Source organism: Sorex fumeus, unplaced genomic scaffold, assembly GCF_029834395.1.
Source record: "Sorex fumeus unplaced genomic scaffold, SorFum_2.1 ptg000122l, whole genome shotgun sequence".
Taxonomy (NCBI): Eukaryota; Metazoa; Chordata; class Mammalia; order Eulipotyphla; family Soricidae; genus Sorex; species Sorex fumeus.
Window position 1 is genome coordinate 19787821 of NW_026606179.1, and position 24981 is coordinate 19812801.

The 24981-nt window shown below is 55.1% G+C and overlaps 2 protein-coding genes across 4 annotated transcripts in view; one reads left to right on the top strand and one right to left on the bottom strand.

The window, feature by feature from the left end:
* Positions 1–2436: 2436 nt before the first annotated feature.
* KCNK6 (potassium two pore domain channel subfamily K member 6) lies at positions 2437–12621 on the bottom strand. Its single transcript, XM_056136327.1, has 3 exons — positions 12300–12621; positions 3125–3520; positions 2437–3010 (listed from the first exon to the last, which is right to left on the bottom strand). Exons 1-3 carry the CDS (start codon positions 12619–12621, stop codon positions 2778–2780), a joined length of 951 nt encoding a protein of 316 aa, XP_055992302.1. The 3' UTR covers positions 2437–2777.
* A 4341-nt stretch (positions 12622–16962) lies between these two features.
* YIF1B (Yip1 interacting factor homolog B, membrane trafficking protein) overlaps positions 16963–24981 on the top strand; it is a 78761-nt gene continuing 70742 nt past the window's right edge. For 2 of the 3 annotated variants that reach the window (XM_056136808.1, XM_056136809.1), the window contains exons 1-7: positions 16971–17098; positions 22689–22927; positions 23057–23161; positions 23280–23358; positions 23461–23518; positions 24330–24485; positions 24571–24664. In XM_056136808.1, coding sequence (XP_055992783.1) covers positions 17047–17098; positions 22689–22927; positions 23057–23161; positions 23280–23358; positions 23461–23518; positions 24330–24485; positions 24571–24664 — 783 coding nt within the window. In that variant the 5' untranslated portion in view covers positions 16971–17046. Of the gene's footprint in view, positions 17099–22688; positions 22928–23056; positions 23162–23279; positions 23359–23460; positions 23519–24329; positions 24486–24570; positions 24665–24981 lie in introns of all 3 variants that reach the window. The other variant, XM_056136810.1, reaches the window with a different exon arrangement.

Consider the following 24981-nt stretch of genomic DNA (forward strand, 5'->3'; position numbering starts at 1 on the left):
AGCTCAGGATGAACATGGGACTATTTCATCCAGCGATAGCACAGCAGGTAGGGCATTTGCCTTGCACGGGTCCGACCTGGAGTTCAATTCCTCCATCCCTCTTGGAGAGCCCGGCAAGCTACCAAGAGTATCCTGCCTGCACGGCAAGGCCTGACAAGCTCCCCGTGGTGTATTCGATATGCCTGAACATCTCCGGGTGTGATCGATTCAAAAAGAAAAAAATACATGAAAGAGTAGTCTGCTGGAAAGCTTTGGGAGAAAGTCTCCTTGCTTTCAAGAAGATGGGAAAGAAAAGGGATGTGATGTGAGTCTGTGAGCCCCTGGGTTTGATCCCCTACACCACAAATCAAAAAGATAATTGTTGGGCTGGAGTACAACGGGTGAGGTTGTACCACCTTGCATGCAGCTGACCGAGAATTGATGCCCAGCATCCCATATGGTTCCCTGAACCTTTCAGGAGTGGTTCCTGAGTGCAGAGCCAGGAGTAACCCCCTGAGCACCAAGTGTGGCCCAAAACCAAAAAAGAAAAAAAAGGGGAAAAAAAAGGTCGTGTCAGGTTGTGATGTCTGGATCAGTGGCAGCCACTTTGGGGCCACAAAGGGGCGTCCACATGGAACCAACTCTCCAGTTGAGCGCATTCTACAGAGACAGAGGGAGTATGTCGCTCCCAGAGTTGTGCCTTTACTCCCAGAGCTCTACCCAGCTCTGATCAAGCGCAATATACAATCGCAGTGTGGTTTCAACAAGGTCCGTTCAGACCTTCCTTATATGCAACCCAAATTTTCCCCCGCGAAAACTTTGAGCATACTCAAAGTTTGATTTCTCTAGCCTGGTCTCCCCTCATTCCCACCTGCGGGCCCCAGCCCTGAGTCATGTGACTACCTAATACCACCACTAGGTGTCGCTCTAGCCCTCCACACACACACCAGGTTCCAGTCTAACTTCGTTTAATACCTTCCCTCCCATGCAGTGACTCAGTTTCCTCATAAGTGGCAGGCGGTAGTGTTAGGGTCTCATATATAAGTCCGCAGGCCTGGGCCGGCCAGTCCACACAATGGCGATTAACAGGTTAGGCTTGGGAGGTTGCTCTTGGAAGCCAGGACCTCAAGGTGGGGACCAGGACTGCTGTTTTGCAGACAAGGAGGCTGAATGTCACTGAGATGACACGAATGCCAGGGGCCCAGGCAGGATGGGTTGAGCAGGACAGGCACCCAGTGTGCCTCCTGCAAATGTTCTCAGCAAATCTTCAGGGCTGTCTTCACCAGGGCAGCACCTTCTGTGACACCTGTCCCTGAGCTGCTATCCTGGTTCAGACTCCTGCCAGCCAGGAAGATTCTACCTCCAATGGAGCCCAGGGTTACCCAGGGAGACACCTGAGGAAACAAGGAAGAGCCACCTTCTCTCCCCACAACTCCTCCTGTGTCAGCACTGAGTTTAGGTATCCCTTCCTCTAGGAAGTCTTCCCTGACTTTCAAGGCTGGACAGGCCATGTCTCCCCATCACTCTGCTTCCCGCACTGAGGTTGTATCCAGCCTGGGTTGTCACTATTGGGGGGAGAAATGGGCTGCAGCCCCCCAACTCCCGCTGAGAGCAGTGTCCAGGACACTGCAACCACTGCTGTGTCGACAGCACCTTCTAGCATGACTGGCACCAAGTGTATGTGTTTGGGGGTGGGGAAGGCAGTTTGGGGTGACTGACACATTCTTTCCATTCATCAAAAGAAGAGGCAATTAGGGCTCTGAGAGGACCCAGTGCTTACCCCAAGTGGGGGTGACCCACCCCATGTCTGAACTGAGAGTCTGGGAGACGAGAGATGGAAGAAGTGAGAGAGAAGCAGGGGCTAGGGAGACCGTGCAAAGGGCTGATCCCAGGGTCTGCTCTCCAACTACAGGGCCCCAGAGCACAGATGGGTGGGGTCCAGAGGGTCCCCCAGAAGGTCCAAACAACCCCACATTGCAGGCTCCAGCACTGAACCTTCTGACCAGTTGGCCAAGTGTCACTGGGAGTGATAACAGATTCCCCTGATCACCGCTTCGGAGGTCCCCCAAAAAAAGAATGAGAAAGGGGCTCACACATGGCCAACCCAGATTGATCCCTGCTATCCCATATGGTCCCCAATCACTCAGGCATAGTCCCTGAGTACAGAGCCAGGAGAAAGATTCCTGAGCAGTGCCCAAAAATTAAAAAACAAAAGAATGAGACTGGAGGGGCCGGAGAGATAGCACAGCGGGTAGGGTGTTTGCCTTGCACGTGGCCAACCCGGGTTCGATTCCCAGCATCCCATATGGTCCCCTGAGCACCGCCAGGAGTAACTTTTGAGTGCAGAGCCAGGAGTAACCCCTGTGAATCGTCAGGTGTGACCCAAAAAGCAAAAAAAAATTTTTTTAATTTAAAAAAAAAGAATGAGACTGGAGAGATAGCACAGGGGTAAACCCACCTACCGGGTTCGATCCTGGAACCTCACAGGGTCCCCCAAGCCCTGCCAGGAGTGACCCCTGAGCACAGAGCCAGGAGTAAGCCCTGTGCATCCCGGGGTGTGGCTTACAAAGAAACAAAAGGACAAGAAAACAAAGAAAGGATGAGAGGTGGGAAGAGAGGCCCAGAGTCCAGGGAGACAAGAGGGGAGAGGGTGCTGGGTAATGGGGTACCCAGCAGAGCCCCGACATGAAAAACACAGGATGAAGAACCAGGGGGGCTGCGTCTCACTGCCTGGGTGTGTGCTCTTGGCTGTTTTGCGGCTGTTGGCTCAGTCTTGGGGGAGCCCTGGCCTGCTGCGGCTACCTGGGGATGGAGGCATAGTCTGGGTGGGAGCTGGTGGCCAGCTGCTGCTGTGATTCCATTGGGGGGCCCAGAATGTCCGACTGGTCGTCCTCGTCCTCCACAGTGCCCACGCCGTCGGGGTATGTCTCAGGAGGCAGCAGGAAGATCTCAGTGAGGCCGTGCAGGTCAGCCACGCGACGGAAAGTGTGCAGCCCCAGCATCATGACCACAAGGCCCAGGAAGAGGTAGACTGCAGGGAGGGCAGACAGAAGACGGGGCTCAGACATGGGGCAGGGGCCTGGGGGTGCTGGTCAGTGCCCATCACCCTCAGATCCTTCAGGGCAACCGCCCTCCCGGCACTCACCGGTGACCAGTACTTTGTACAGGGCGCGGTAGGGCTGCCCTGGGGCCTCCCCGGGCACGTAGTCCCCCAGGCCGATGGTGGACAGGGAGATGAAGCAGAAGTAGACGGCGTCCAGGAAGCTCCAGTTCGTCTCCAGGGAGGCGAAGATGGCAGCGGGCAGCAGGAAGCATGTGGTCACGATGACAGCCAGCAACGCCACCAGGTGCCAGCGCGCAGCCCGCCGGGGGTGCCAGCCCCAGCGCAGGCTGAGCCAGGCGAGTGGCGTGCGGGTGAGCAGCAGGGCCAGGCGCTGGGCCGAGGCGGTCAGCAGCAGCATGGTCAGCGGCACGCCCAGCAGCGCGAAGGCAATGGTGAAGGCTTTGCCCCCGTCTGTCAGCGGCGTCGTGTAGCCGTAGCCTGGGAGAGTCGGGCGAGAAAGCTTTGTGTCTGGGTACACCCACATTTCACACCCCCGAAGCCCAGGCTCCCGCCCCACCCCAGGACCCGCTGCTGTGCGCTCCTGCCCGTGGCTCAGGCCAAGGTCAGCACCGCTGACCTCCAGACAGCTTCTGCATTTGAGGCTTTCCAGCAAATCCGACAGCCACTGGCTTGGTGGTTTCTTTTTTGCTTGTTTGTTTTTGTTTGCGGCCATACCCAGCGATGCTCAGGGATTACTTCTGGCTCTGCACTCAGGAATCACTCCTGGTGGTGCTCGGGGGACCAGATGGGATGCTGGGAATCGAACCCGGGTTGGCCGCATGTTAGGCAAATGTCCTACTTGCTTTACTATATCATTCCAACACCTGGCCTGGTGTTTCCTGTCTCTTGCTCTGCCCCTCTTCACTCACCCCTGCTTTCTTTTTTATTTTATATTTTGCTTTTTGGGTCACACCCAGTGATGCTCGGGGGTTACTCCTGGCTCTGCACTCAGGAATTACTCCTGGTAGTGCTCAGGGGACCATATGGGATGCCAGGGATTGAACCTGGGTCAGCGGCGTGCAAGGCAAATGCCCTCCCTGCTGGACTATTGCTCTGTCCCCACACCCGCTTTCTTTGGGTGTCATCTGGAGATAGATTTCCAAGCCCACCCATGGCCTTTCCTGATCCCGTCCACCAGATGCTTCCTTGTCTCCACCATCCCCCACAGGCTGTTCCCCTGCTGTAGCCATTGGGAAGCCACAAACAACCCGAGTTTAGAGGCCACCCCAGTTCCAAAGTGCAAGAGAGAAGTGCAGCCCCTCACATTTTCCCAGAGTCTCACCTCAGGGCCTCTGCACAGGCTGTTTCTCCTGGAACCCTCTTCTGCTGGTTTTCCAGGGCCCTCTCTCTTCCCACTGCTAGGACATGACTTAAATGTCACCTTCTCAATGAGGCCTTTTTATTTAAATTAATTTTGGGGTTTGGGACCACACCCATCAGTGCTCAGGGGCTACTCCTGCCTCTGTGGTCAGGAGTGACCTCCTGGCGGTGCTCAGGAGACCTTATATGGTAACAGAATTTCTCTAGGTTGGCCACATGCGAGGCAAGTGCATTAACTTCTCTATTTTATTTTCTCTATGGCCTTTTAAATACATATTTTTTAATTTTTCAAATTTTATTATTATGGCTTTAAGGCCAAACTCAGCTATGCTCAGGGCTTACTCCTGGCTCTGTGCTCAGGGATCACTCTTGGTGGGGCTCAGGGGACAATATAGGGTGGGATCAAACCCAGGCAAAGCAAATTCTCCTATGCGCTATACTATCTCTCCAGCCCCAATGTGTGAATATACTTAAGCCACCAAACTTTTTTTTTGCTTTTTGGGTCACACCTAGCATTGCACAGGGGTTACTCCTGGCTCATGCACTCAGGAATTACTCCTGGCGGTGCTCAGGGGACCATATGGGATGCTGGGGATCGAACTCAGGTCAGCCGCTTGCAACGCAAACGCCCTACCTGCTGTGCTATAGCTCCAGTTCCAAGCCACCAAACTCTTGTGTTTTAAATTGGCTAAGACTGGGGCTGGAGCAATAGCACAGCGTGTGGGTAGGGCGTTTGCCTTGCACGCGGCCGACCCGGGTTTGAATCCCAGCATCCCATATGGTCCTGAGCACCTCCAGGGGTAATTCCTGAGCACAGAGCCAGGAGTAACCCCTGTGCATTGCCGGGTGTGACCCAAAAAGCAAATAAATAAATAAATAAATTGGCTAAGACTCGGGCCAGAGAGATGATAGCAGAGGCGGAAAGTGCCTGCATTGTCTGGGGCCAGGCCAGGTTCAGTACCTGGCACCACAGAGGGCCCCCCCACACAACTACCGGGAGTGACCCTTGAGCACAGAGCCAGAAGTAAATCCTGAGGCTCTCTGGGTGTACCCCCAAGCACTTCCCCAAAATAAAAATAAGATAAAGAAAATGGTTGCGGTAGGACCAGAGATGTGACTCAAGCACGTAACAGATGCTTAGCATGTGCAAGGCACTGAGTTTCATTCCTGGCACTGCAAACCACTGCGGTCAGGTGTGGGCCCGCCCCTAAAATATTCTAAAATAGGGCTAAGGAGGAATGGAGCCATAGTACAGCAGGTGACATAGTACAGTTTGCCTTGTATGTGCCGACCAGGTTAGATCACTGATATCCCATTTGGTCCCCAAGCACCACCAGGAGTGATTCCTGAGTGCAGAGCCAGGAGTAAGCCCTGAACTCCTCTGCATATGACCCAAAAACAAACAAAAAATAGGGCACAAGAAGGATTCTTCCATTTTCCTTGGCCAGATGGCTGCCTAGAAGATACATTCCCTTCTTTGTTGCAGCTTAGTCTGACTCTGAGCAATGAGCTACACTCATGGAAGAAAAAAGCAACTTCCACTAAGCTTCACTCAAGAGGGGGCTGCCTGCTTCCTTGCTTTCCTCTCTCCTGCTGCTTGCTGGAACACACACTTGAGGGTTGGTGCTGTGCAGCCACCTTGGACCATGAGGTCACCTTGTCATAGAGGAAACAGGAGAGCCTCTGACTGGGCCTTGGGTTAAAGTGACTTAGTAAACTAGTACATGTCCCTCTGATTGAAGCTACTGCGCTTGGAGAATGATCAGCTCTGAGTCCAACTCTCATTACTAACAGGAGTTTGATGATGAACAACATCTGCTGCTTGAACCTCAGTATTCTCAAAGTGCTACAGAATGGGCTCAGGGGCCATTCCTTCCTCCAGTGCCAGAGTAAGAATCTCAGCAGGTGGGAACAGGGTCCCAAGCGACCTCTCTGCCAGCCCACCTGCCCTGCAGTAAGGACTCCTGGGCCCAAACCAGGTCTTGAATATCTGGAGAAGAAACTGAATTCTACTTTGAGTATAGCAAAGACAGTTGGAGATTCAGAGCCGGTAGCAAAGAGGGGCTGTCAAAAATGGAAAATCAAAGATGGAAAATCGGGAGGGGAGGGGAATCTCTCCAAACTGGCTTACGAGGATCCTGACCATTGACAGTCCAAGGACTTAGGTAAAGAGAAAGGGGCAACCAAGTGTCGGATCAGATGTCAGAAATGGGGGAAGGCCAGGGAGAAAATGCTCTGAATTCTCCAACTGTCTTTGCTATACTCATAGTTGAACTCAATTCTTCTCCCTATCACAAGGACTTAACAAAAATTTTCTTTCTACAACACCCAACAGTGCTCAGGTGTAGGATAACACTCTTTTGTCCTTCCTCAGATAGCTTAGGTTTGTCAGGTCACACCCATCTAAGGACACTGAACTTGTAAGCAATGTCCTTTCTGTGTGGACACAGGAAGACAGTTAATATTATGCTTTGTAACTTGGGAGTTGATTGACTCCGAATAATATTTACTCCTGGGCATCTGATTTCTTGACTCAGTTGCCCTTAGTTCCTAGCACCCCAAAAGCAGGGTCCTGACGAGGGACTGAATGGACCCAGGGCAAGCAGTGAGCTACCCTGGCATCGAAATGGGCCAGGCCAAAGAGCCACGATACTCAACTATAAGTTGAGGGCATGATCATGGACAAATGCTGTCATGATCCAAAAGTAACGACAAGACTAGGACCCTGCTGGAGCTAGGAAGATTAACCTGACCTGAGGACTGCGAAACGTATAGTGAGATGTTCTCAGGAAGAACCAAACTAAATTTATATCTCTTACTGTGCTCATACAGAATGACATTGCTAGAAATATTAGAAGTAGATTTATTACAACTATTTAAGTAGATTACTAACTGAAGGAAGAACACACCCTTGTTGGGATCCCACCCTTGGGTGGATCTCCTAGTAATCTGAAGTAATCTCTGTAGATGAGATTTTATCCTTGAGTTAATCTCCTGGAGGAGTGGTCTTACCTCTCTTTGTTGATTCGTCAGTATTCAACCCACCTTTATGTCACCGCCTTATGTGACTGCTATATAAACTAAGATGTAAGCTCGGAAAAGGGGTCAGAAGTGAGAGAGCTCGGGCTCCAGAGATCCAGAGTCAAAGCCAGAAGGAGAGAGCTTCCAAGACTGGGGCCCAGGAGAGAAGGAGGCAGAGAAAGACAGGAGTGAAGAGGATTGGAATAAACTACTATTGATATAGACCGGCCTGGCCCCCGTTTTTTCTTCCATCTACCCTTGGCCAACAGCCGTTCCGATCCAGGCCACACACAATGGCTCAAGAGCACCGAACGCAGGCGGTGAAACAGTGCCGTCCAGTGAGCCCGTGAACATAAACCTTCGGCGTGATAAGATTTTACACTCAGGGGCTACTACTCCTAACTCAGTGCTCCCAGCAGTGTTCAAAGGAACATGTCATATCTAGGATCAAACCTGAACTTCCTCCCTGCCAAGCCTGAGCTCCAGCCCATTGAGCTCTCTTGCCAACCCATAATTTGTCTTGTTTTCTTCTGCTTTTGTGGTTTTGTGTCATACCCAACTGCGCTGAGGGTTTATTCCCGGCTCTGTACTCACTCCTGGAGGGGGTTGGGTGCCTATAGAGGGTGCCTGGGGTCAAACCCGGGTCAGCCCTGTGCAAGGCAGCATCCTTACTCATAGTACTGTCTCTCTGGCCCTGCCATCATTTACATTTTTATGCTTGCTTGTTTTCTTTCTTTCTTTCTTTCTTTCTTTCTTTCCTTCTTTCTCTTTTCTCTCTTTTTCTTTTCTTCTTTTTTTTGGGTCTTTTTGGGTCACACCCAGCTATGCACAGGGGTTACTCCTGGCTCTGCACTCAGGAATTACTTCTGGTGGTGCTCAGGGGACCATATGGGATGCTGGGAATTGAATCAGGGTCAGCCACGTGCAAGGCAAACGCCCTATCCACTGTACTATCTCTCCAGCCCCCAATTCTTTTCTTTTTTATGGTGCCAGAGTCCTGAAACCAGGGCCTCACACACATAAGGCATGTGCTCTGCCACTGAGCTATATCCCAATCTCTTAATATGCACATACACATACACATATATGATCAACGGAGGCTCAGTAAACCCACTGATATTAACTATATAAATAGATATATTAAGGTGCTGGCTCCATTCCTGGCTCTAAGCTCAGGGGCCACACCTGGCAGTGCTTGAGGGACCATATTCAGTGTCAAACTACTATTGCAAAAAAAACAACAAAAAGAATATTCAACAACAACAACCACCACAACAAAATATCTTTGCAGAAGGAGCTTATTTAAGGCAAGTGCCTTAACTTCTGAACTTCTTATTTGGGTCCCCACCTCCCTCCAAATTGTTTGAGTAAGTCAAAGAGATTGTACAGGGGTTAAGGTGCTTGTTTGCCTTGAGTAAGGCCAATCTGGCACCCAATAGAGTCCCCCAACCCCCTTCAGGAGTGATCCCTGGAGCCGGAGTCATAGTACAAAGGGGAGGGCATTTGCCTTGCACGTGGCCAACCTGGCTTCGATCCCTGCCATCCCATATGGTCCCCCAAGCACTGCCAGGAGCCATTCCTGAGTGCAGAACCAGGAGTAACCCCTAAGCATCACAGAGCCTAACGCCCCCCCCCCAAAAAAAGGAGTCATCTCTGAGCACAGAGCTGGGAGTAAGCTATGACCACCACCGGGTGTGACACCAAAACTCCCCTACACACAACACAAAACAAAACTTTAAATTCTTTTGTGGGGGCCAGAGTGATAGCAGAGCGGGTTGATGCTTGTCTTACATGTGGCCAAGCCGGGCTCTATCCCCGGCACCCCATATGATTCCCTGAATCCACCAGGAGTGATCCCTGAGTGTAAAGCCAGAAGTAAGCCCTCAGCACTACTAGGTGTAGCCTCAAAACCAAATTTTAAAAAAATCAATCAAAAAAATTTTATATGCCCCACACAGAGGTGCTGGGTGAGGGTGATGGGGACATCTGAACATGGGTTGGCAACAGCATGTGGTATCTGGGATTGAACTCAGGGCCCTGAATATATTCTGCCCCTGGGCCTGCCCCTGGACCATGCCTGGCCGTGTCCAGCAGCATCAGAACAGCTTCTCTTTCCAACATCCTCACTGGTTCACCATTCTTCACAGACGTCAGGGGCTGGCTAACAGTAGGGACCCATGAGGCCTCACTGAGGCAAGCTCCCTCGTCTCCTGTTTCCTTGGGGTGCTGGGGAAGAATGGGGCTCCTCCAGGTGGCTGCCTGCCAGCACTGCTGAGCTGAACCGGCCTGTCAGAGCCTGTCTGCGGTCAGTTCCCACCAGGAACTGCTCGGGCAGAGAAGCGGCGAGCGCTCTGATCCCATTTTACAGCAGTGGGAAGTCTGGGAGGGGGGGACCCGGCCTGTCCCACAGCCCGCCCGGATGCCTTCTCAGAAGCCAGGAGCTGGGAGGAGGCTCTGATGTGGCCCAGGAGCTGGCAGACAGGCCCAGGCCAGGCTGGCATGGGGCAGGCAGGCAGGAGATGAGGCCTTGCACTGGCATCTCTGAGGAGTTCCCTGGCCACAGCCCGGGCTGGCCTGAGCCCCCTTCTCTTTTATGTGGGGTCTGGGGTGAGCGAAGAGATAAACCTGGAAAGGCTCAGGATTTACTCCTGGCTCAGGGCTCAGAGGTCCCTAAGGGATATTGAGGATTAGAACCCAAGTTAGCTGTGTGCAGGGCAAGTGCCTCCTTCCCTACTGAACTTTTTTTCTTTTCCTTTTTTTTTCTTTTTGGGTCACACCCAGCAATGTTCAGGGGTTACTCCTGGCTCTGCACTCAGGAATTACTCCTGGCAGTGCTCAGGGGACCATATGGGATGCTGGGAATTGATCCCAGGTTGCCGGGTTGGCCACATGCAAGGCAAATGCCCTATCCGCTGTGCTATCGCTCAGCCCCCCTACTGAACTTTCTCTCTAGTCCCAAAGACTGCCTCTTCCTGGTTGGAAGGGGGAGCACAGAGTCTAGACGAGCCCCTTTTTCAGCCACCCTGTCCCCAGCAAAGAGACAAAGAGGAGAGGAGCTCCCAAAGGGCTACAGAGGGTCAACAGGGAGGGAGGGGGGGCTGGTGCTAAGTACCCCAGTCTGGCACAAAGGCAGAAGGGGCAGGCCTGGAGGATGGGATGAGCCAGTGGATGTGGGGGTGCTCTACCAGAGTGGGAAATGTGGGGGGTAGGTCGGTAAGTCAGGGGTCAGTGCCCTGGGTCTGGAGGAAGGAGGGGACAGGCCCCACTGGAGGCCTTTGCAGACTCACAAATGGAACTGGGTAGGCCTGTCCTCAGGCAGAGGACTGAGAGCAGGCTGTGTGTGTTCAGGACCTCAGGCTGGATTCCCTGGTACCACATGGCTCCCCAGCACAGCGCCAGGAGAAGCCCCTGGGCACTGTCAGACATGATTCCCCAAAGCCAAAAACAAAAAAGAAAGAAAGGAAAAGAAAAAGGGGGGGGGAGAGATAGTACAGGGGTTAAGGCACTTTGCCTTAGGGTGCCGTCTCCTGAGCCCCACAGGAATGATCCCTGACCACCACCAGGGGTCACTCCTGAGCACAGAGCAAGGAGTGGGCCCAGAGACCCTCAGGCTGTGGCCCCCAAACCCAATAAACAAAGCAAAGAGAAAAGAAGGCCTGAAGAAACGGGATAGAGGGCCATTGGCAAGGGGGCATGTGGGGTAGGGACTCAGGTCTTGCAATGATGGGCGTTGATGGGGAACGGGGGAGGGGAGGATGTCAGGTTTCAAGTCCAAAGCAAATCAGAACAGTGATGAAGGAGGGAAATGGGGTCCTGGCTGAGGGGCTGGAGAGATCCCAGGCCCCCAAGAAATTCTTATCCTGGGCAACCCAGGGCGGACAGGAAAAGACCCTGGGCAGGATGCTGAGTTCTGGAACCCACGACTGGGGGGATTTGCTTTTGACAGTGTTGAGGGTGTGGGGCCCATGATGGGTTGCTTAGTGCCCCTAGCACTCTTCTTAAGGGGTTACCATGGTCCCATGAGAGGCACTGCAGGGATTTGGCTGGAGTCCTGGCCCCTCTCACATCCACAGTGGGGTGGTCCAGGAATGGACGCATCCCCGCAGTGGGCTCCCCCAACCCAATCACCCCATGTCAGGTGTTAAGATGGAAACAGAGAGGCATCTCACACACCCGGTTGACCAAGAACCGCCAGGAGGGGCGGGGTCCCCTGAACAGTCACTTAGGAACGCTCCGCTCCAAACAGGGGTCTGAAGGTGGAGCTGGGACAAAGTCTCGGGGAAGGCACGGCCCCTGAGTGGAAATCCCCAGAGGACCCCTCTGCTGGGCATCCAGGATGGTGCTGGAAGCTGATCCGGATTCTGACATGCAGTATCCTCAATGGGCCCCTGTGTGTGTGTGTGTGTGTGTGTGTGTGTGTGTGTGTGTGTGTGTGTGTGTAGGGGGGCGGGGAGGCAGGGCGCCCCAGACGTGGCCCAGAAACAGCAGGAGTCGGGCTGGAGTGGGTGGTGGCGCCTGGCTGCGGTCTGAGCCCGGGTCGGGTCCCGCTTACTGCTTCTGAGGTGGGTCCCGGACCCAGAGCGGCTGGACCCAGCGGGTCCCCAAGAAGGTCAAGACGCGGGGATGCGAGGGATGCGGTCCCGGATCTCGCCGGCAAAGATTGGGATGACCTAGTCGGGGAGTGAACTGGGCGGGTTCCGGCTGCAGTTAAAAATCTTGAACTCCGCGAGCCTCTACGGGGCTCTGGAGGGACTCCGGGGGAGGGGGGAAGGCAGGGAGTTGTGACCGCGGGGACAAGCCGCTGGGAGGGTTGCGGGCGGGCTGGGGGTCCCCGGTGCCCGCTGGCTCCCGAGTCGGGGCGGGGGTGCGCACGTACCGACGGTGGTGACCAGTGTGCTGGCGAAGAAGAGCGCCGAGACGAAGTCCCAGGCGGGGTCCGACGCGTTGGCGACCCCCGACGCGTTGGCGACCACGAGGCGCCCCAGCCGTCCGGCCGCCAGCACCCGCTCCACGAAGGCGTCCAGCGCCGGGGCCGTCACGCACGGGCTGTGCCGCAGCAGCTGCTCCCGCAGCGCGCCCAGCTCGGCGCGGAGTCGCGCTTCGTGCGGCCGCTCCAGCCACGCCAAGGCCAGCGCGCCCAGCACCAGGTACGCGGCGTAGGCGACCAGCGCCCCCGCCAGCAGCGCGCCCCGCCGCATGGCGCCCCCGAGCCCCGCCGCCCCGCTGACGTGGCCCCCGCCCCCGACGGTCCCGAGCCGAGTTTCAGTTCCGGAAGGGACCCGGTTGCGGCCACCAGCGCCCCGAAGAGGAAGGAAAGGAAAAAGGGGAGGGCGGGGGGGGGGGGGGGGCGGCGGTGGCGGGACGCCCCGCCCCCGGGAAACTGAGGCACGCCCCAACGCCAGGTGTTCGGACTCCGAGGGTGGAGCCCCGCGCTGTCCAGGAGGCCAAGTTGGAGGCAAAGTCTGGGGGGTCCTTCCCCCCTTTTCTGTGGCTGTGCTCTCGGCCTCCCCGGAGTTAGGTACCCGTCCGCCTCTTGCCCATCGCCGGACCCACGCTCCCCACTTCCCGGCCCGGCAGCTGAACCGCATCCCGCCGCGGGGGCGGGGGACCGAGCCGGCAAACCAGTTCCCGAGGCCTGAGCCGAGCCGCGCGCCGGAGTGGGGGTGTGTCCACGGGAGGGGGCGTCTCAGTCACAGCCGGGGACCCCTCCCCCGGGGCCGCGTGTCCCCCCTGGACATTCTCAGGCAGCGCCACTCCGCTCTCGAGCACCCACTTTCTGCCCTGCTGGAGACACTGCAAGTGACCAAGACAGCTGTTGTCAGACCGCTCAGGGCAGGAACAGGGAAGCCGGGAGGACAGTGGCACCCCAGGGAATTCGAGGGAGTCTCAAGCAGGAAACTGATGCAGCTGGAGGGAGGAGGGGTTTCCAGAAGCTTCCAAGGAAGGGATATCTGCGCTGACCCATCAAAGACGAGTCCGGGTTTCTCTTAAAAGAACCACAGAAAGGGGGCCAGAGCCAAAGAGTGCAGCAAACAGGGGTGCATGTCTTGCATAGCATATAGCCCCTGGGTTTGATCCCAGCACCTCATATAGGTCCCCTGAACCCGGCCAGGAGTAATCCCCATGTCCTGAGCATTTCCGGATGTGACTAAAAATAATAATAGGGGTTGGAGCCATAGCACAGCGGGTAGGGCTTTTGCCTTGCACGCGGCTAACCCAGGTTTGATTCTCAGCATGCCATATGGTCCCCCAGGCACCGCCAGGAGTAATTCCTGAGTGCAGAGCCAGAAGTAACCCCTAAGCATCGCTGGGAGTGACCCAAAATGCAAAATAATAATAATAATCAATAATTAAGTAATAATAATAATAATGGGGCTGGAGAGGATAGGGCGTTTGTCTTGCATGCAGCTGACCAGGGTTCAATTCCCAGCATCCCGTATGGTCCCCTGAGCACCGCCAGGAGTAATTCCAAGTGCAAAGCCAGAGGTAAACCCTGTGCATCGCTGGGTATGACCCAAAAAGAAAAAAACTAATAATATTAATTCAGTGGGTGGGGCACTTACCTTGCATGCAGAACTGGGTATAATATCTGACATCCCATATGGCCTCCTGAACACTGCCAGGAATAACCTCTTAGTGCAGTGTCAAGTGACCCCGTAGCATCACTGGATGTGGTCCCCCCAAAAAATAAAGAATAAAGAACCATGAGTCCTTTATTTAAGAGGGGCGGTTCCTTCCTGTCCCTGTACATTCCTCTACCTTCATCCCTACTTCCCACCAGCAGCCCAAATCTGACTAGCAGAAGCATGATCCTGACCCCAACCCCAGGTGCTTCTATTTGAAATACTGCAGTTCTCCATTTGACACCCCGCAAGAAGATAATACAGATAGTAAATGTAGCTCCTGGAGACCAAAGATTTACAGTCTCCAAAGGTTTTATGCCCACCAATGGCTTGTAGTAAATGCTTAATCCTTCCTAGATTATTCCCATTAAGCAGAGAAGAGAGTTGAGGCTCAAAAAAAAAAAAAAAGCAGTGACGGGGCTGGAGTGATAGCACAGCGAGTAGGGTGTTTTCCTTGCACGCGGCTGACCCGGGTTTGATTCCCAGAATCCCATATGGTTCCCTGAGCACTGCCAGGAATAATTCCTTTTTAAAAAAAATAATTTTATTTATTGAATCACTGTGAGAGCAGTTACAAGTTTTTGGGTTTAAGTCTCGGTCATACAATGAAACACCTGTATCTTCACCAGTGCCCATTTTCCACCACCAAAAACCCAGTATGCCCCCATCTCACACCTTCCCCCTACCTGTGGGGCAGATCATTTCCACATTATTCTCTCTCTACTTGATTACATTCAATATTTTGACACCAGACCCACCATTGTTATTTGGGATTTTACCCCAACACTCAGGTCTGCTGAAAAGGCAACAGTAGACAAGTTATTTTCTATTGCTGGTTATAAATAACACATAATGTCGTGTGGTTGCAGCAGTGGCCACGCGATTTTGAAATTCTGAAATTTTAACAATTAAATCTGGAGAGATTTCTGCCCAAACCTGCTGGGTTCCGATGTTTGTTCCTGAGTCTCTGGGATCATGGTTGTTAAGCTGCTTGATCAGGAGCCAGAAAGGTTGTTAGTGGGCAGCGTTTTGGGGTCTTGTTGGGATGGGGAGGAAAGGGCCAGCTCCACCCCCGCCCCATGAGGCCCCGCGTGTCTCATCACTGAGGGCCCAATCCTGACTGTTAAATGGCCTCTGGAGGATGGTGTCCACCGAGCCTCCTAGAGGGAGCAGGCAGAGGGACAGCACCCTTTCCCCCCTGGAATGGCCCGGCAACAGTAACCTACTGCGGGGTCCAGATGCATTTCTGCCAAAAGCCACTGGGTTCCGAGATTTGTTTCTGAGTCACCAGGAGTTATTCCTGAGTCAGAGCCAGAAGTAACCCCTATGCATCGCCGGGTGTCACCCAAAAAGCAAAAAAAAAAAAAAAAAAGCAATGGGATGTGGAGATGTCTCAAAGGGTTGAAGAGAGAGCTCCAGGCTCCAGGTTCCATCCCTGGAGCTTCTAGGTCCTCAGACACCGATGGGCGTAACCCCCAGAGCACCAAGCCAGCATCACTGGGTGTGGCCTCCATAGAAACACATAAGGCACAGACAGCAGCATATATGACCAGAAATGAACATGAGGTCAGCAGGATGTCAGAATACTCGCTTTATTAATTAACAACAGTGAAAAGTCACAAGGAACAGGGGCGAACCCCAGGGACAGCTTAAAGCAGATGTGCATCTTTCCTCTGCATTTTCCTTTGTCACAGAACAGGGCTGCCAGTGAGCAGGACTCAGCACTGAGCCCGGAGAAAACCAAGTCCTCAGAGGAGGAAAGAAAAGCCACAGTAGCGGGGGCTCTGTGGACACCCTTCCGGAGTGATATCGCTGCCTGGGAGTCACTTCCACCATATCTTGGCCAGAGATAACTAGAGGGGAGGGAGGGACAGCAAAGAGGAGGCTAAAAGGGGGGAGAGAAAAGGGGAAACTGAGGGACAGAGAGCAGAACCTAATCAAGTTTCATTTGCTGGACCTCCCTGGCAGGCACGCTGGCGGGTGGGTTTTTTCGCACAGGTGAAGCCAAACCACAAGGTCAGGGGATTTCTATGAATTTCTGGGGAAATGTCTGAAAAAGGGTTTTTCTCAGACACCTGTGTTTTTTCCACCTCTTTTGGGTGCTTTTTTTTTTCTCATGCTAATATTCACTTTCATACCTAAGGTCTTCAAAAATTGTATACGTGTTGGACTTCATCCAAGTGCTATTTTTTTTTTTCTTTTTGAGTCACACCCCGCGATGTGCAGGGCTTACTCCTGGCTTTGCACTCAGGAATCACTCCTGGCAGTACTCAGGGGACCGACCATATTGGGATGCTGGGAATCCAACCTGGGTCGGCCGCGTGCAAGGCAAACGCCCTACCCGCTGTGCTATTGCTCCAGCCCCCAAGTGCTATTTTTTTAATGTTAATTTTTTGGGGGAAAGGACCACACCCGGCGCTGTTCCGGAGTTAACTCCTGGCTCTGCACTCAGGAATTACTCCCGACGGTGCACCGGGGAAATCATAAAGAATAGCAGGGATTAAACCGGGGCGGCCGCATGCAAGGCCAGCACCCTCCCCGCTGTACTCTCTCTCCAGCCCCCCTAACTGGCGCTATTTAGCCCCTCAGGAAAGCAGCGGGACCTCTCCTTAGGGAAGGAAGCCACGCCTTCCCGTGGCTACCGAGGACTCCCGATCGAACTGAACAGCTGCCGACCTAGGACTTCATTTCCCATCGACCCCTTCGCTCGCCACCTACGTTTCCCACCAGGCATGACAGCGCTGATTCCGAGAGTAGCTCCCGGCGCCGCCCTCCCGGCCCTCGGCTCGGGACTCCGGCAATCACCGACCTCCTCCCGCCCCCGCTCTTAGGCCCCGCCGACTGGTCTAGGCCCCCGCGGAAGGCGTGGCCTCAGCGCGATCGCGGCGCCCATTGGCTGGAGTATCACCGGAGGGGCGTGGCTACGGGAGCCGGGCGGGCACATTTCGAACCGCGGCTGGGCGGCGGCGGCGGCGGCGGCGGCCGGGGTAGCAGGGAACGATGCATTCGGCGGGCGCGGCGGCGGCGGGGACTCCCCGGCAGCGTAAGTGGCGTACGTGGCCGACCCCGGAGAGCGGGCGGGTGGGGGCGTGGCGGGACCTGCCGCGGCGGTTGGCGTGGTCGTCGCAGGTCGGAGGTCAGGAGGTCAGGTATCTGGAGACTTTTGAGGTGTGCGCTAGGATGCCGGGGCCGGGTAGGTGGCGCGCTGGGGTCCGTTCATTGTCTTATTTTGACTTTTTGGGGAGGGGGTCGGGATGGGAGATGCTGATGATCGAACCCGGGAACTCCTACATACGAAGTATGTGCTCTGCCAGTGAGCTGCATCCCAGGGTGCACGATTCTTCCTTTTTTGGGGGGAATTTTTAACCAAACACCCTCCCCCCCCAACAACTTTGGCAGAATATAGTGTGATATGCAGGGAAAAAAAAAAGACTTTCTGCAGCCTACTCTCAGCCCTTTGCTTACCAGCTGTCGGCCACACTCAGTTCCAGAGTTAGCGGCCCTGCTCCGATGGGGGGAGAGACGCCACCCCTTCCCTCCCCCATTCCACCCCACTAAAACTTGGAACCTGATCTCATGTTCCTGTTTCTATGACTTTGCCTCTCCTTAAGTTTCCTTCTCATCTCGGGAGTGTGGGACTGTCCCATTAATGGGTCAAATAAAACACTTGGGTAGTCCAACCAGCAGCATAGCCTTGGTTCCTGTTAACTCAGAGCACTGGATTGTTTGGCCAGACACTCAGGTAGGTGGCCAATGAGGCAGCATGATAATTTGGGGCATAATCAGAAGCTGGAAAGAGAATAATCTGGGATGTAGCTGGGGCTTGAGAAGCCTCCCAGTGGAAGGAGAGCACAGTGGACACACCTCCCTTCTCTGCCTTAAAAAGGTGTCCTACTGAGGGCCGGAGAACATTTGGAATGGGTTCTCATCACCACATGTCCCCAATTTCAGAGCCCGGAGTAAACCCTTGAACACCACCGACTGTGTCTCAACAGCGAAAAAATAATAATAAAAATTTTAATTTGTAGGGCTGGAGAGATAGTACAGTGGGTGGGGCACTTGCCCTGCACATGGCCAACCTAGGTTTGATCCCCGGCATCCCATATGGTTCCCAAGCACTGCCAGGAATAATTCCTGAGTTGCACAGCCAGAAGTATCCCCAGAGTATCGCCAGTGGTAGTCTAAAAGACCAAATTAAAAAAAAATTTAATTTATTTTGGGGTCACCTTCGATGGTACTCAGTTCGTATTCCTGGTTCTGTGCTCAGGGATTATTACTAGTAGTGCTAGGGAGACTAAAGGGAGGTGCTGAGGGTTGAACTCAGGAACCCAGAGGAAGCACCTAGTTCACTGTAGTATTTCTCCATCCCCTTAAAAAAAATTTGGGGGATGGGGTCACACCTGGTGATGCTCAGGGCCTACTCCTGCCTGTGGGTTGAGCCTGGGTCGATCGCATGCAAGGCAAGTGCCTTCCCCACTGTACTGTCTCTCTGTCCCCTCTTAAAAATTTTTGATGGGGCCAGAGCAATGGTACAGTGGGTAAGGCCGGCCTAGCTTCAACCCCCGGCATCCCATATGGTCCCCTGTGCACCACCAGGATTAATTCCTGAATGCAGAGCCAGGAGTAACCCCTGAGCACCGCTGGGTGTGACCCAAAAAGCAAAAAAAAAAAAAAAAAAAATTAAAAAGTTCCCTACCCATCATACATCATACCAGTGGACGATGCAGGGAAGACCATACCAGTGGACGATGCAGGGAAGACCACCCTGGTTTCTGTCTTTTCAAGCCACACCCTGTTGTGTTCAGGGCTTACTCCTGGCTCTTACTCGGATCACTCAGGCAGGCTTGGGGATAAAACCCAGATCAACTGCAGGCAAGACAGATGCCTTCCCCACTGTCCTGTAGCTCCGGCACCTGGCTTCTCTCTTGATGGAGCTCCCAGGACACAGTTTGACTTTCCTCACCCAGGGGAGCCAGGGTATTGGGGGAGTGGGCACAGGTGAACATCCTGGGAGTGCTGGGCTGAGCCATAGCACAGAGGGTCGACATTTGCCTTGATCCCTTTCATCACACATGGTCCCTGAGCCCCCCTCAGGAGTGATCCCTGAGCACAGCCTGGAGTAAAGCCTTGAGCAGTTGGGTGTGGCCCAAAAATTTTTAAAAAAGAAGGAAAAGAAAATTGTGTGAGCAGTTTGGGCTGGGATGGAGGTGTGTGCGAGTCAGTCCTGGTGCCCTAGTAGAGGTACATGTGTCAGTGAAGGATTTTCTCCAGAAGATTTGTGGTGAGAGGGAGGAAAAACCTCAGAAGCTGGGGCCTTGTAAATTAGTAGGTGAGTGGAGATATACTTAGACATGGCGCTGTGTGCTCGGAGGGGACGGGGCCTGGAGAGGGTTAGCAGTGAGGTGGAGGATTCGGATCGTGGGTCTGACCCAGGTGTGGGCCCGGTGAGTGCCCACTGGGGGCCACAAGGGGAGGTGTGCCCAGGCAGTGAGGCTGCATGTTCAAAGGCCTGCATGGGTGCAGCGTGGGCAGGGGAAAGGAGGAGGCTGGCTACTGTGGCTGGGGTACCCGGAGCCCGAAGGGGGTGGTGAGGGCTTAGGAAGAATTTATATTTCATTCTCAGCCCAGTGGGTACTGATTTTTACTTTTTTGCTTTTTGGGTCACACCCAGCGATACACAGGGATTACTCCTGGCTCATGCACTCAGGAATTACTCCTGGTGGTGCTCGGGGGACCATGTGGGATGCTGGGAATCGAACCCGGGTCAGCCATGTGCAAGGCAAATGCCCTACCCGCTGTGCTATCACTCCAGCCCTTGGGTACTGATTTTTAGGCCAAGGAGATGGCACATTCTCTTTTGCATTTAGAAAGGCAACTCCAGGATGGGGCCCCGGGGAATACCCGCAAAATCACAAAATTATCAAGACAGCCTGGCTGCCAGCTGGAGGGGAGGCTGGGCCGAGACTGGACGGAGGGACCCGGTCCGTGCGCTGGGACATCCAGGACAGTGCCAGAGGGAGGCAGAGAACGCTGAGAGGCGGCGGGACAGGTTGGTTGGGTATGGACAGAAGCAGGTTCCGACACTGAGGAAGGGCCCCGGGGCCACCTGAGCAAGTGTCTGGAACTGGTCTGCAGCCTGGAGGGAAGTGGTGGCTGGCGATGGGGCCCCGGGCACCCCTCTCCACGTGGTGGGGTGAGAGAGCCTGAGGGGAGAGAAGCCTGGGCAGGGGTAGAAGTCTGGGTCCCACGGTTCAGGGAGCTGGAAACCAGGCTCGAAGCCTGATCAGCAGCTCAGCGAAGACGGAGGGTTGGTCTGGGTCTTTGCAATCCTCAGCACCCCCACTGCGGAGCTCCAGCAGGAAAGAGAAAATGGGTCTAGTGGCAGCCAGGACCTGGGAGATGGCAGTTGCTGGTGGGGATGCGGAAGGCGGCAGCCTCAGGGGCTGCTCTTGGTGAGAGCCGAAAGACATTGGGGAAACTGCTGAGCTGAACCCCGAGTACCAAGGACTGAGGGTGGCAGGGAAGGGAGGCTCCCTCCAAAGGGCTTTTAGTTTATTTTGGGGCCACAACTGGTGGTACCCAGGGTTCCTCCTGGCAGGGCTTCAGGGCCCTATGGGGTCCAGGAGATTGAAGACAACCTCCTAACCCTCCACCCCCCCCACCCCCACTGTACTTTTTGTCTCTCTGACCCACCCCAGAGCTTTTAGAAGGCTGGGCCTCCTGAGTGTGCGTCTAGATCACAACTGGTTGGCAGCAAGAATGGGGGGAGGGGCTAGTGGTGAGAATAGGAAACAAAGATTGATGACTGTTAACACGTCCTCTGGAGAGGGGCTGTTGACCGACTTTCTCCAGAGAAAACTGAGGTGACTGGGGCTAGGGAGATAGTATAGCTGGGAAGGAGGGCGTTTGCTTTGCATGTGGCCAGCTCAAGTTCAATCCTTAGCACCCCATAGGATCTCTTAAGCCCCACCAGAAATGATCCCTGAGCACAGAGCAACAATAAGCCTTGAGCACCACCGGGTGCGGTCCTCAACCCCCCACCCCTGCACACACACAAAATCAGGTCTCATTGGCCTTGCCACATGGGCTGGGGACATGACTCAAAAGGGCTGGAACACATGCTTTGCGTGTTACATCATTATTTTTAGTTTTTGGTCACACTGGGTGATGCTCAGGGCTCGTTCCTGGGCTCTGCGCTCAGGGGTCACTCCTGGCAGGGCTCAGGGGATTGTATCAGGCAACAGGGATTGAACCCGGCCTGGCTGTGGACAAGGCAAGCGCCCTGCCAGCTGCACTGTCTCTCCAACCCCCTCCATGCTTGGCATGTGGGAGCTGTGGGTTTGATTCCCAGCAACAGATGGCCCCCCAAGCACCACCGGGAGCGACCCCCAAGCACTGCCGGGTGTGCTCCCCTGAAACAAGAGATAAAGAAAATTTATCTCTGATTGATTCCTCCATCCCCCGCCCTTCGTAATCCTACCATCCTGTTGCCTGTGCTTGGCAGAGCCTGGCATGGGACGAGCTCAGCAGAGTTCAGGAGCTGCAAGACTTCTCGGTCAGGGACTGGGGTGACAGCACAGTGGGTAAGACATTTGCCTTACGTGCACGCAGCTGACCTGGGTCTGATCCCCGGAATTCCATATGGTCCCCTGAGCACAGCATGGAGTGATCCCTTACCACAGAGCCAGGAGTAACTCCTGAATATTCTGAGCATTGTGGGGGGTGGGGTCACACCCAAAAAACAAAAAAGACTTCTTGGTCCTGAGCAGTGGCCTAGGGCAGAGTCCCTCCCCGGCCCCCTTCATCTTGGTCTCCCACCTGAACCAGCTTAACAGCCTCCCCCATGTCTCCCTGTCCCCGCTTGGTCACATCCCAACCCCTGCCCCTCATTTGTTCCCAGAGGGAACTTTTGAAAACCTTTGAGACCTGCCTTATACCTGTGCAATACTTTGGACATGGGCCTTAGTCACTTTGATTGCCAGAGAGATCCCTGAGCACAGAGCCAGGAGTAAGCCCTGAGCACTTCCAGTTGTGGAGCCCCCACCAAATAGAGCACAGTGAGGGGTTTGTTATGGCAGTATTTATCAGGCTGACCTGGTTGGACTCTTGCTCTGTCCCACACTCCTTTGGCCCTCCCTTAGCTTCTCTGGGCCTCAGTTTCCATATCTGTAGAATGGCTAAGGATTTTATCAAGCGCCTACCTTTTTTTATTTTTTTGCTTTTTGGGGTCACACCCGGTGATGCATAGGGGTTACTCCTGGCTCTGCACTCAGGAGTTACTCCTGGCGATGCTCAGGGGACCATATGGGATGCTGGGAATCGAACCCGGGTCAACCGCGAGCAAGGCAAACGCCCTACCCGCTGTGCTATTACTCCAGCCCCATCAAGCGCCTACTCTGATCGTAGTCTAGGATGTAGGGGTTTGGCTGGGAACAAGGCAAAGGTTCCCCACAGTGGGGCCTGCTGCTGGGGGGGACCGAGACCGTGGGTCTTTAGCACGCAGAGGGAATGCCCCTTTGTCCTCCGGGTGGGTGGCTACTGAGCCCCGCTAGACAGCCCTGAGGCCTTCGAGTCAGTGCCCTGGGGACAGGCCCCTCTCCACTGCCTGAGCAGCGAGTCACCACCCCTCTTTTCCTCTGCAGCCTCCAAGCGGAGGACCCCTGTGTCTCAGCCGGGCATGACGGACCCCCACCAGCTGTTTGATGACACGAGTGCAGCCCAGAGCCGGGGCTATGGGGCGCAGCGGGTGGCCGGTGGCATGGGCTACCCGGCGGCCTCCACGTCACCCCAGGCCGCCTTCCTGACGGACCCGATGTCCAACATGGCGATGGCCTATGGGAGCACCCTGGCTGCGCAGGGCAAGGAGCTCATGGACAAGAACGTGAGTGGGTCAGGGCAGGGGGAGCACTGTGCAGGGGGTATGGGAGGTGGGGGGTATGGGAGGTGGGGAGGAGAACCCTGGTGGGCGACAGGAGGTGGGGGGCTCCAGGCTTGAGCTCTGTCTCTCCAGATTGACCGCTTCATCCCCGTCACCAAGCTCAAGTATTACTTTGCCGTGGACACCATGTACGTGGGCCGGAAGCTGGGCCTGCTCGTCTTTCCCTACCTGCACCAGGTCAGCACTGGCCCCTGAGGGTGTGCAGTGAGTGAGAGTGACAGCCCTGGACAGGGTCAGCAAGGGCGGGAGGAGCCCGGCTCTGAGACTCCGGCCTGTTCCCCAACTGTCCCCACAGGACTGGGAGGTGCAGTACCAGCAGGACACACCCGTTGCCCCCCGCTTTGACGTCAACGCTCCCGACCTCTACATTCCAGGTTTTCAGCAGCCCCCCTCCCACCCTCTGACCCCCAATCATGGGCCTGTCTGGTACTCAGGTGCCACACTGCCCTCCCCTGACCCATCCTTCCACCCCACAGCTATGGCCTTCATCACCTACATCCTGGTGGCTGGTCTTGCGCTGGGGACCCAAGACAGGTAAGAGAGGCCTGGAGTGGGCAGAGGAGGGCATCTGGGAGAGTTGGGCCCTGGGGTCCCCTCACCTCTTCCCTGTCTCCCACCTTGGGCCCCAACCCCAGGCCCTGCGTGTCTGACTCACCTCATCCGCAGTTCCATCCTCATCTTTGATGTCTCCTAACTGCCCTGCCCCCTTCAGAGCAGCATGGAGAGTCTCATTTAGAAGGGGGTCTGGCCCTGGTCCAGCTGCTCAGAAACTGCCCCAGCCCCCACGGCCCCTAGTGCACTAAGTCTCCTTAACCCAACTTGCGCTCCAGCCACCCCTCTGCTCCCCGCTCTGTCCTCTTTCCTCGCTGCCCCTGGGCCTTTGCACATGCACCTCTCAGGCCGGGTGTACATGGCATTTCTAACCAGCTGCTCCCAGTGTCTGCAATCGCACCTTACTCTCTACCCCTCCACTCTTCTTCCTCATCCTGTCCATTTCCTTGGTGGCCTGGAAAGCAGGTGCCACTGGGGCTCAGTGATGAGCTGTCAAGGTTCCCTGGCCTGCTCCCCTCCCAGCCACCAGCCTTAGCTCACTTGATCCCCCTTCCCAACTGACCCAGGTACCTCCCAGCTTTCCCAGAGCCCCCCCATGCGCTCCCCACCCTGGCCTTCTGGGGGCTAGGTCACCCTTCTTTCCTTCTCAGGAGGGGCCCTCCTGGGGACAAGTCCCAGACCCACCTTGGTCCCAGCACTACTCCCCCACATCCACACAGGGCTTTCCCAGGGCCAGAGCGGCTCAGGGAGGCCCTGACCTCGGTGACCTGTGATGCATCTTGGGGGCCGGCAGGTTCTCCCCAGATATCTTGGGGCTTCAGGCGAGCTCGGCCTTGGCCTGGCTCACCCTGGAGGTGCTGGCCATCCTGCTCAGCCTCTACCTGGTCACAGCCAACACCGACCTCACCACCATCGACCTGGTGGCTTTCTTGGGCTACAAGTATGTTGGGTGAGTACTCCCGTGCCCCCTCCCACTGCCCCCACAAGCCCCCCTCCAGCCGCCTCTCCCTCTGACCCGCCCCAACTGCCCACAGGATGATCGGCGGGGTCCTCATGGGCCTGCTCTTTGGGAAGATAGGCTACTACTTGGTGCTGGGCTGGTGCTGTGTGTCGATCTTCGTGTTCATGGTGAGCTGGCACTCGGAAAGAGGGGACCCGGGCGGACTTGAGGGGCCCCAGAAATGTCTGAGCTCAGGTCTGAGCCCCATTGCTGAAGGAACCCTGGTGGCTAACCCAGTCTGAGTAAGGGTGAGGAGGGCTTACTGGAAACAGGAGAGAGGGGTGTCAAAGCTGGATCTGGGTGCTGGAGTTACAGTACAGTGGGTGGGGAGCTGGTCTTGCATGTGGCCAACCTAGCTTGATCCCACTGTCCCATATGGTCCACTGAGCACTGCCAGGAGTAACCCCTGAGCATTGCCAGGTGTGGCCCAAGAAACAAAAAAAGC

Bases quoted from the DNA above. Each gene is read 5' to 3' on its own strand.
- KCNK6 (XM_056136327.1), bottom strand. From the start codon at position 12,621: ATGCGGCGGGGCGCGCTGCTGGCGGGGGCGCTGGTCGCCTACGCCGCG. The intron at 3,521-12,299 runs GTACGTGCGCAC...CGACTCTCCCAG, and splicing joins CACACTGGTCACCACCGTCG to GCTACGGCTACACGACGCCG. The intron at 3,011-3,124 runs GTGAGTGCCGGG...CCCTCCCTGCAG, and splicing joins GTACAAAGTACTGGTCACCG to TCTACCTCTTCCTGGGCCTT.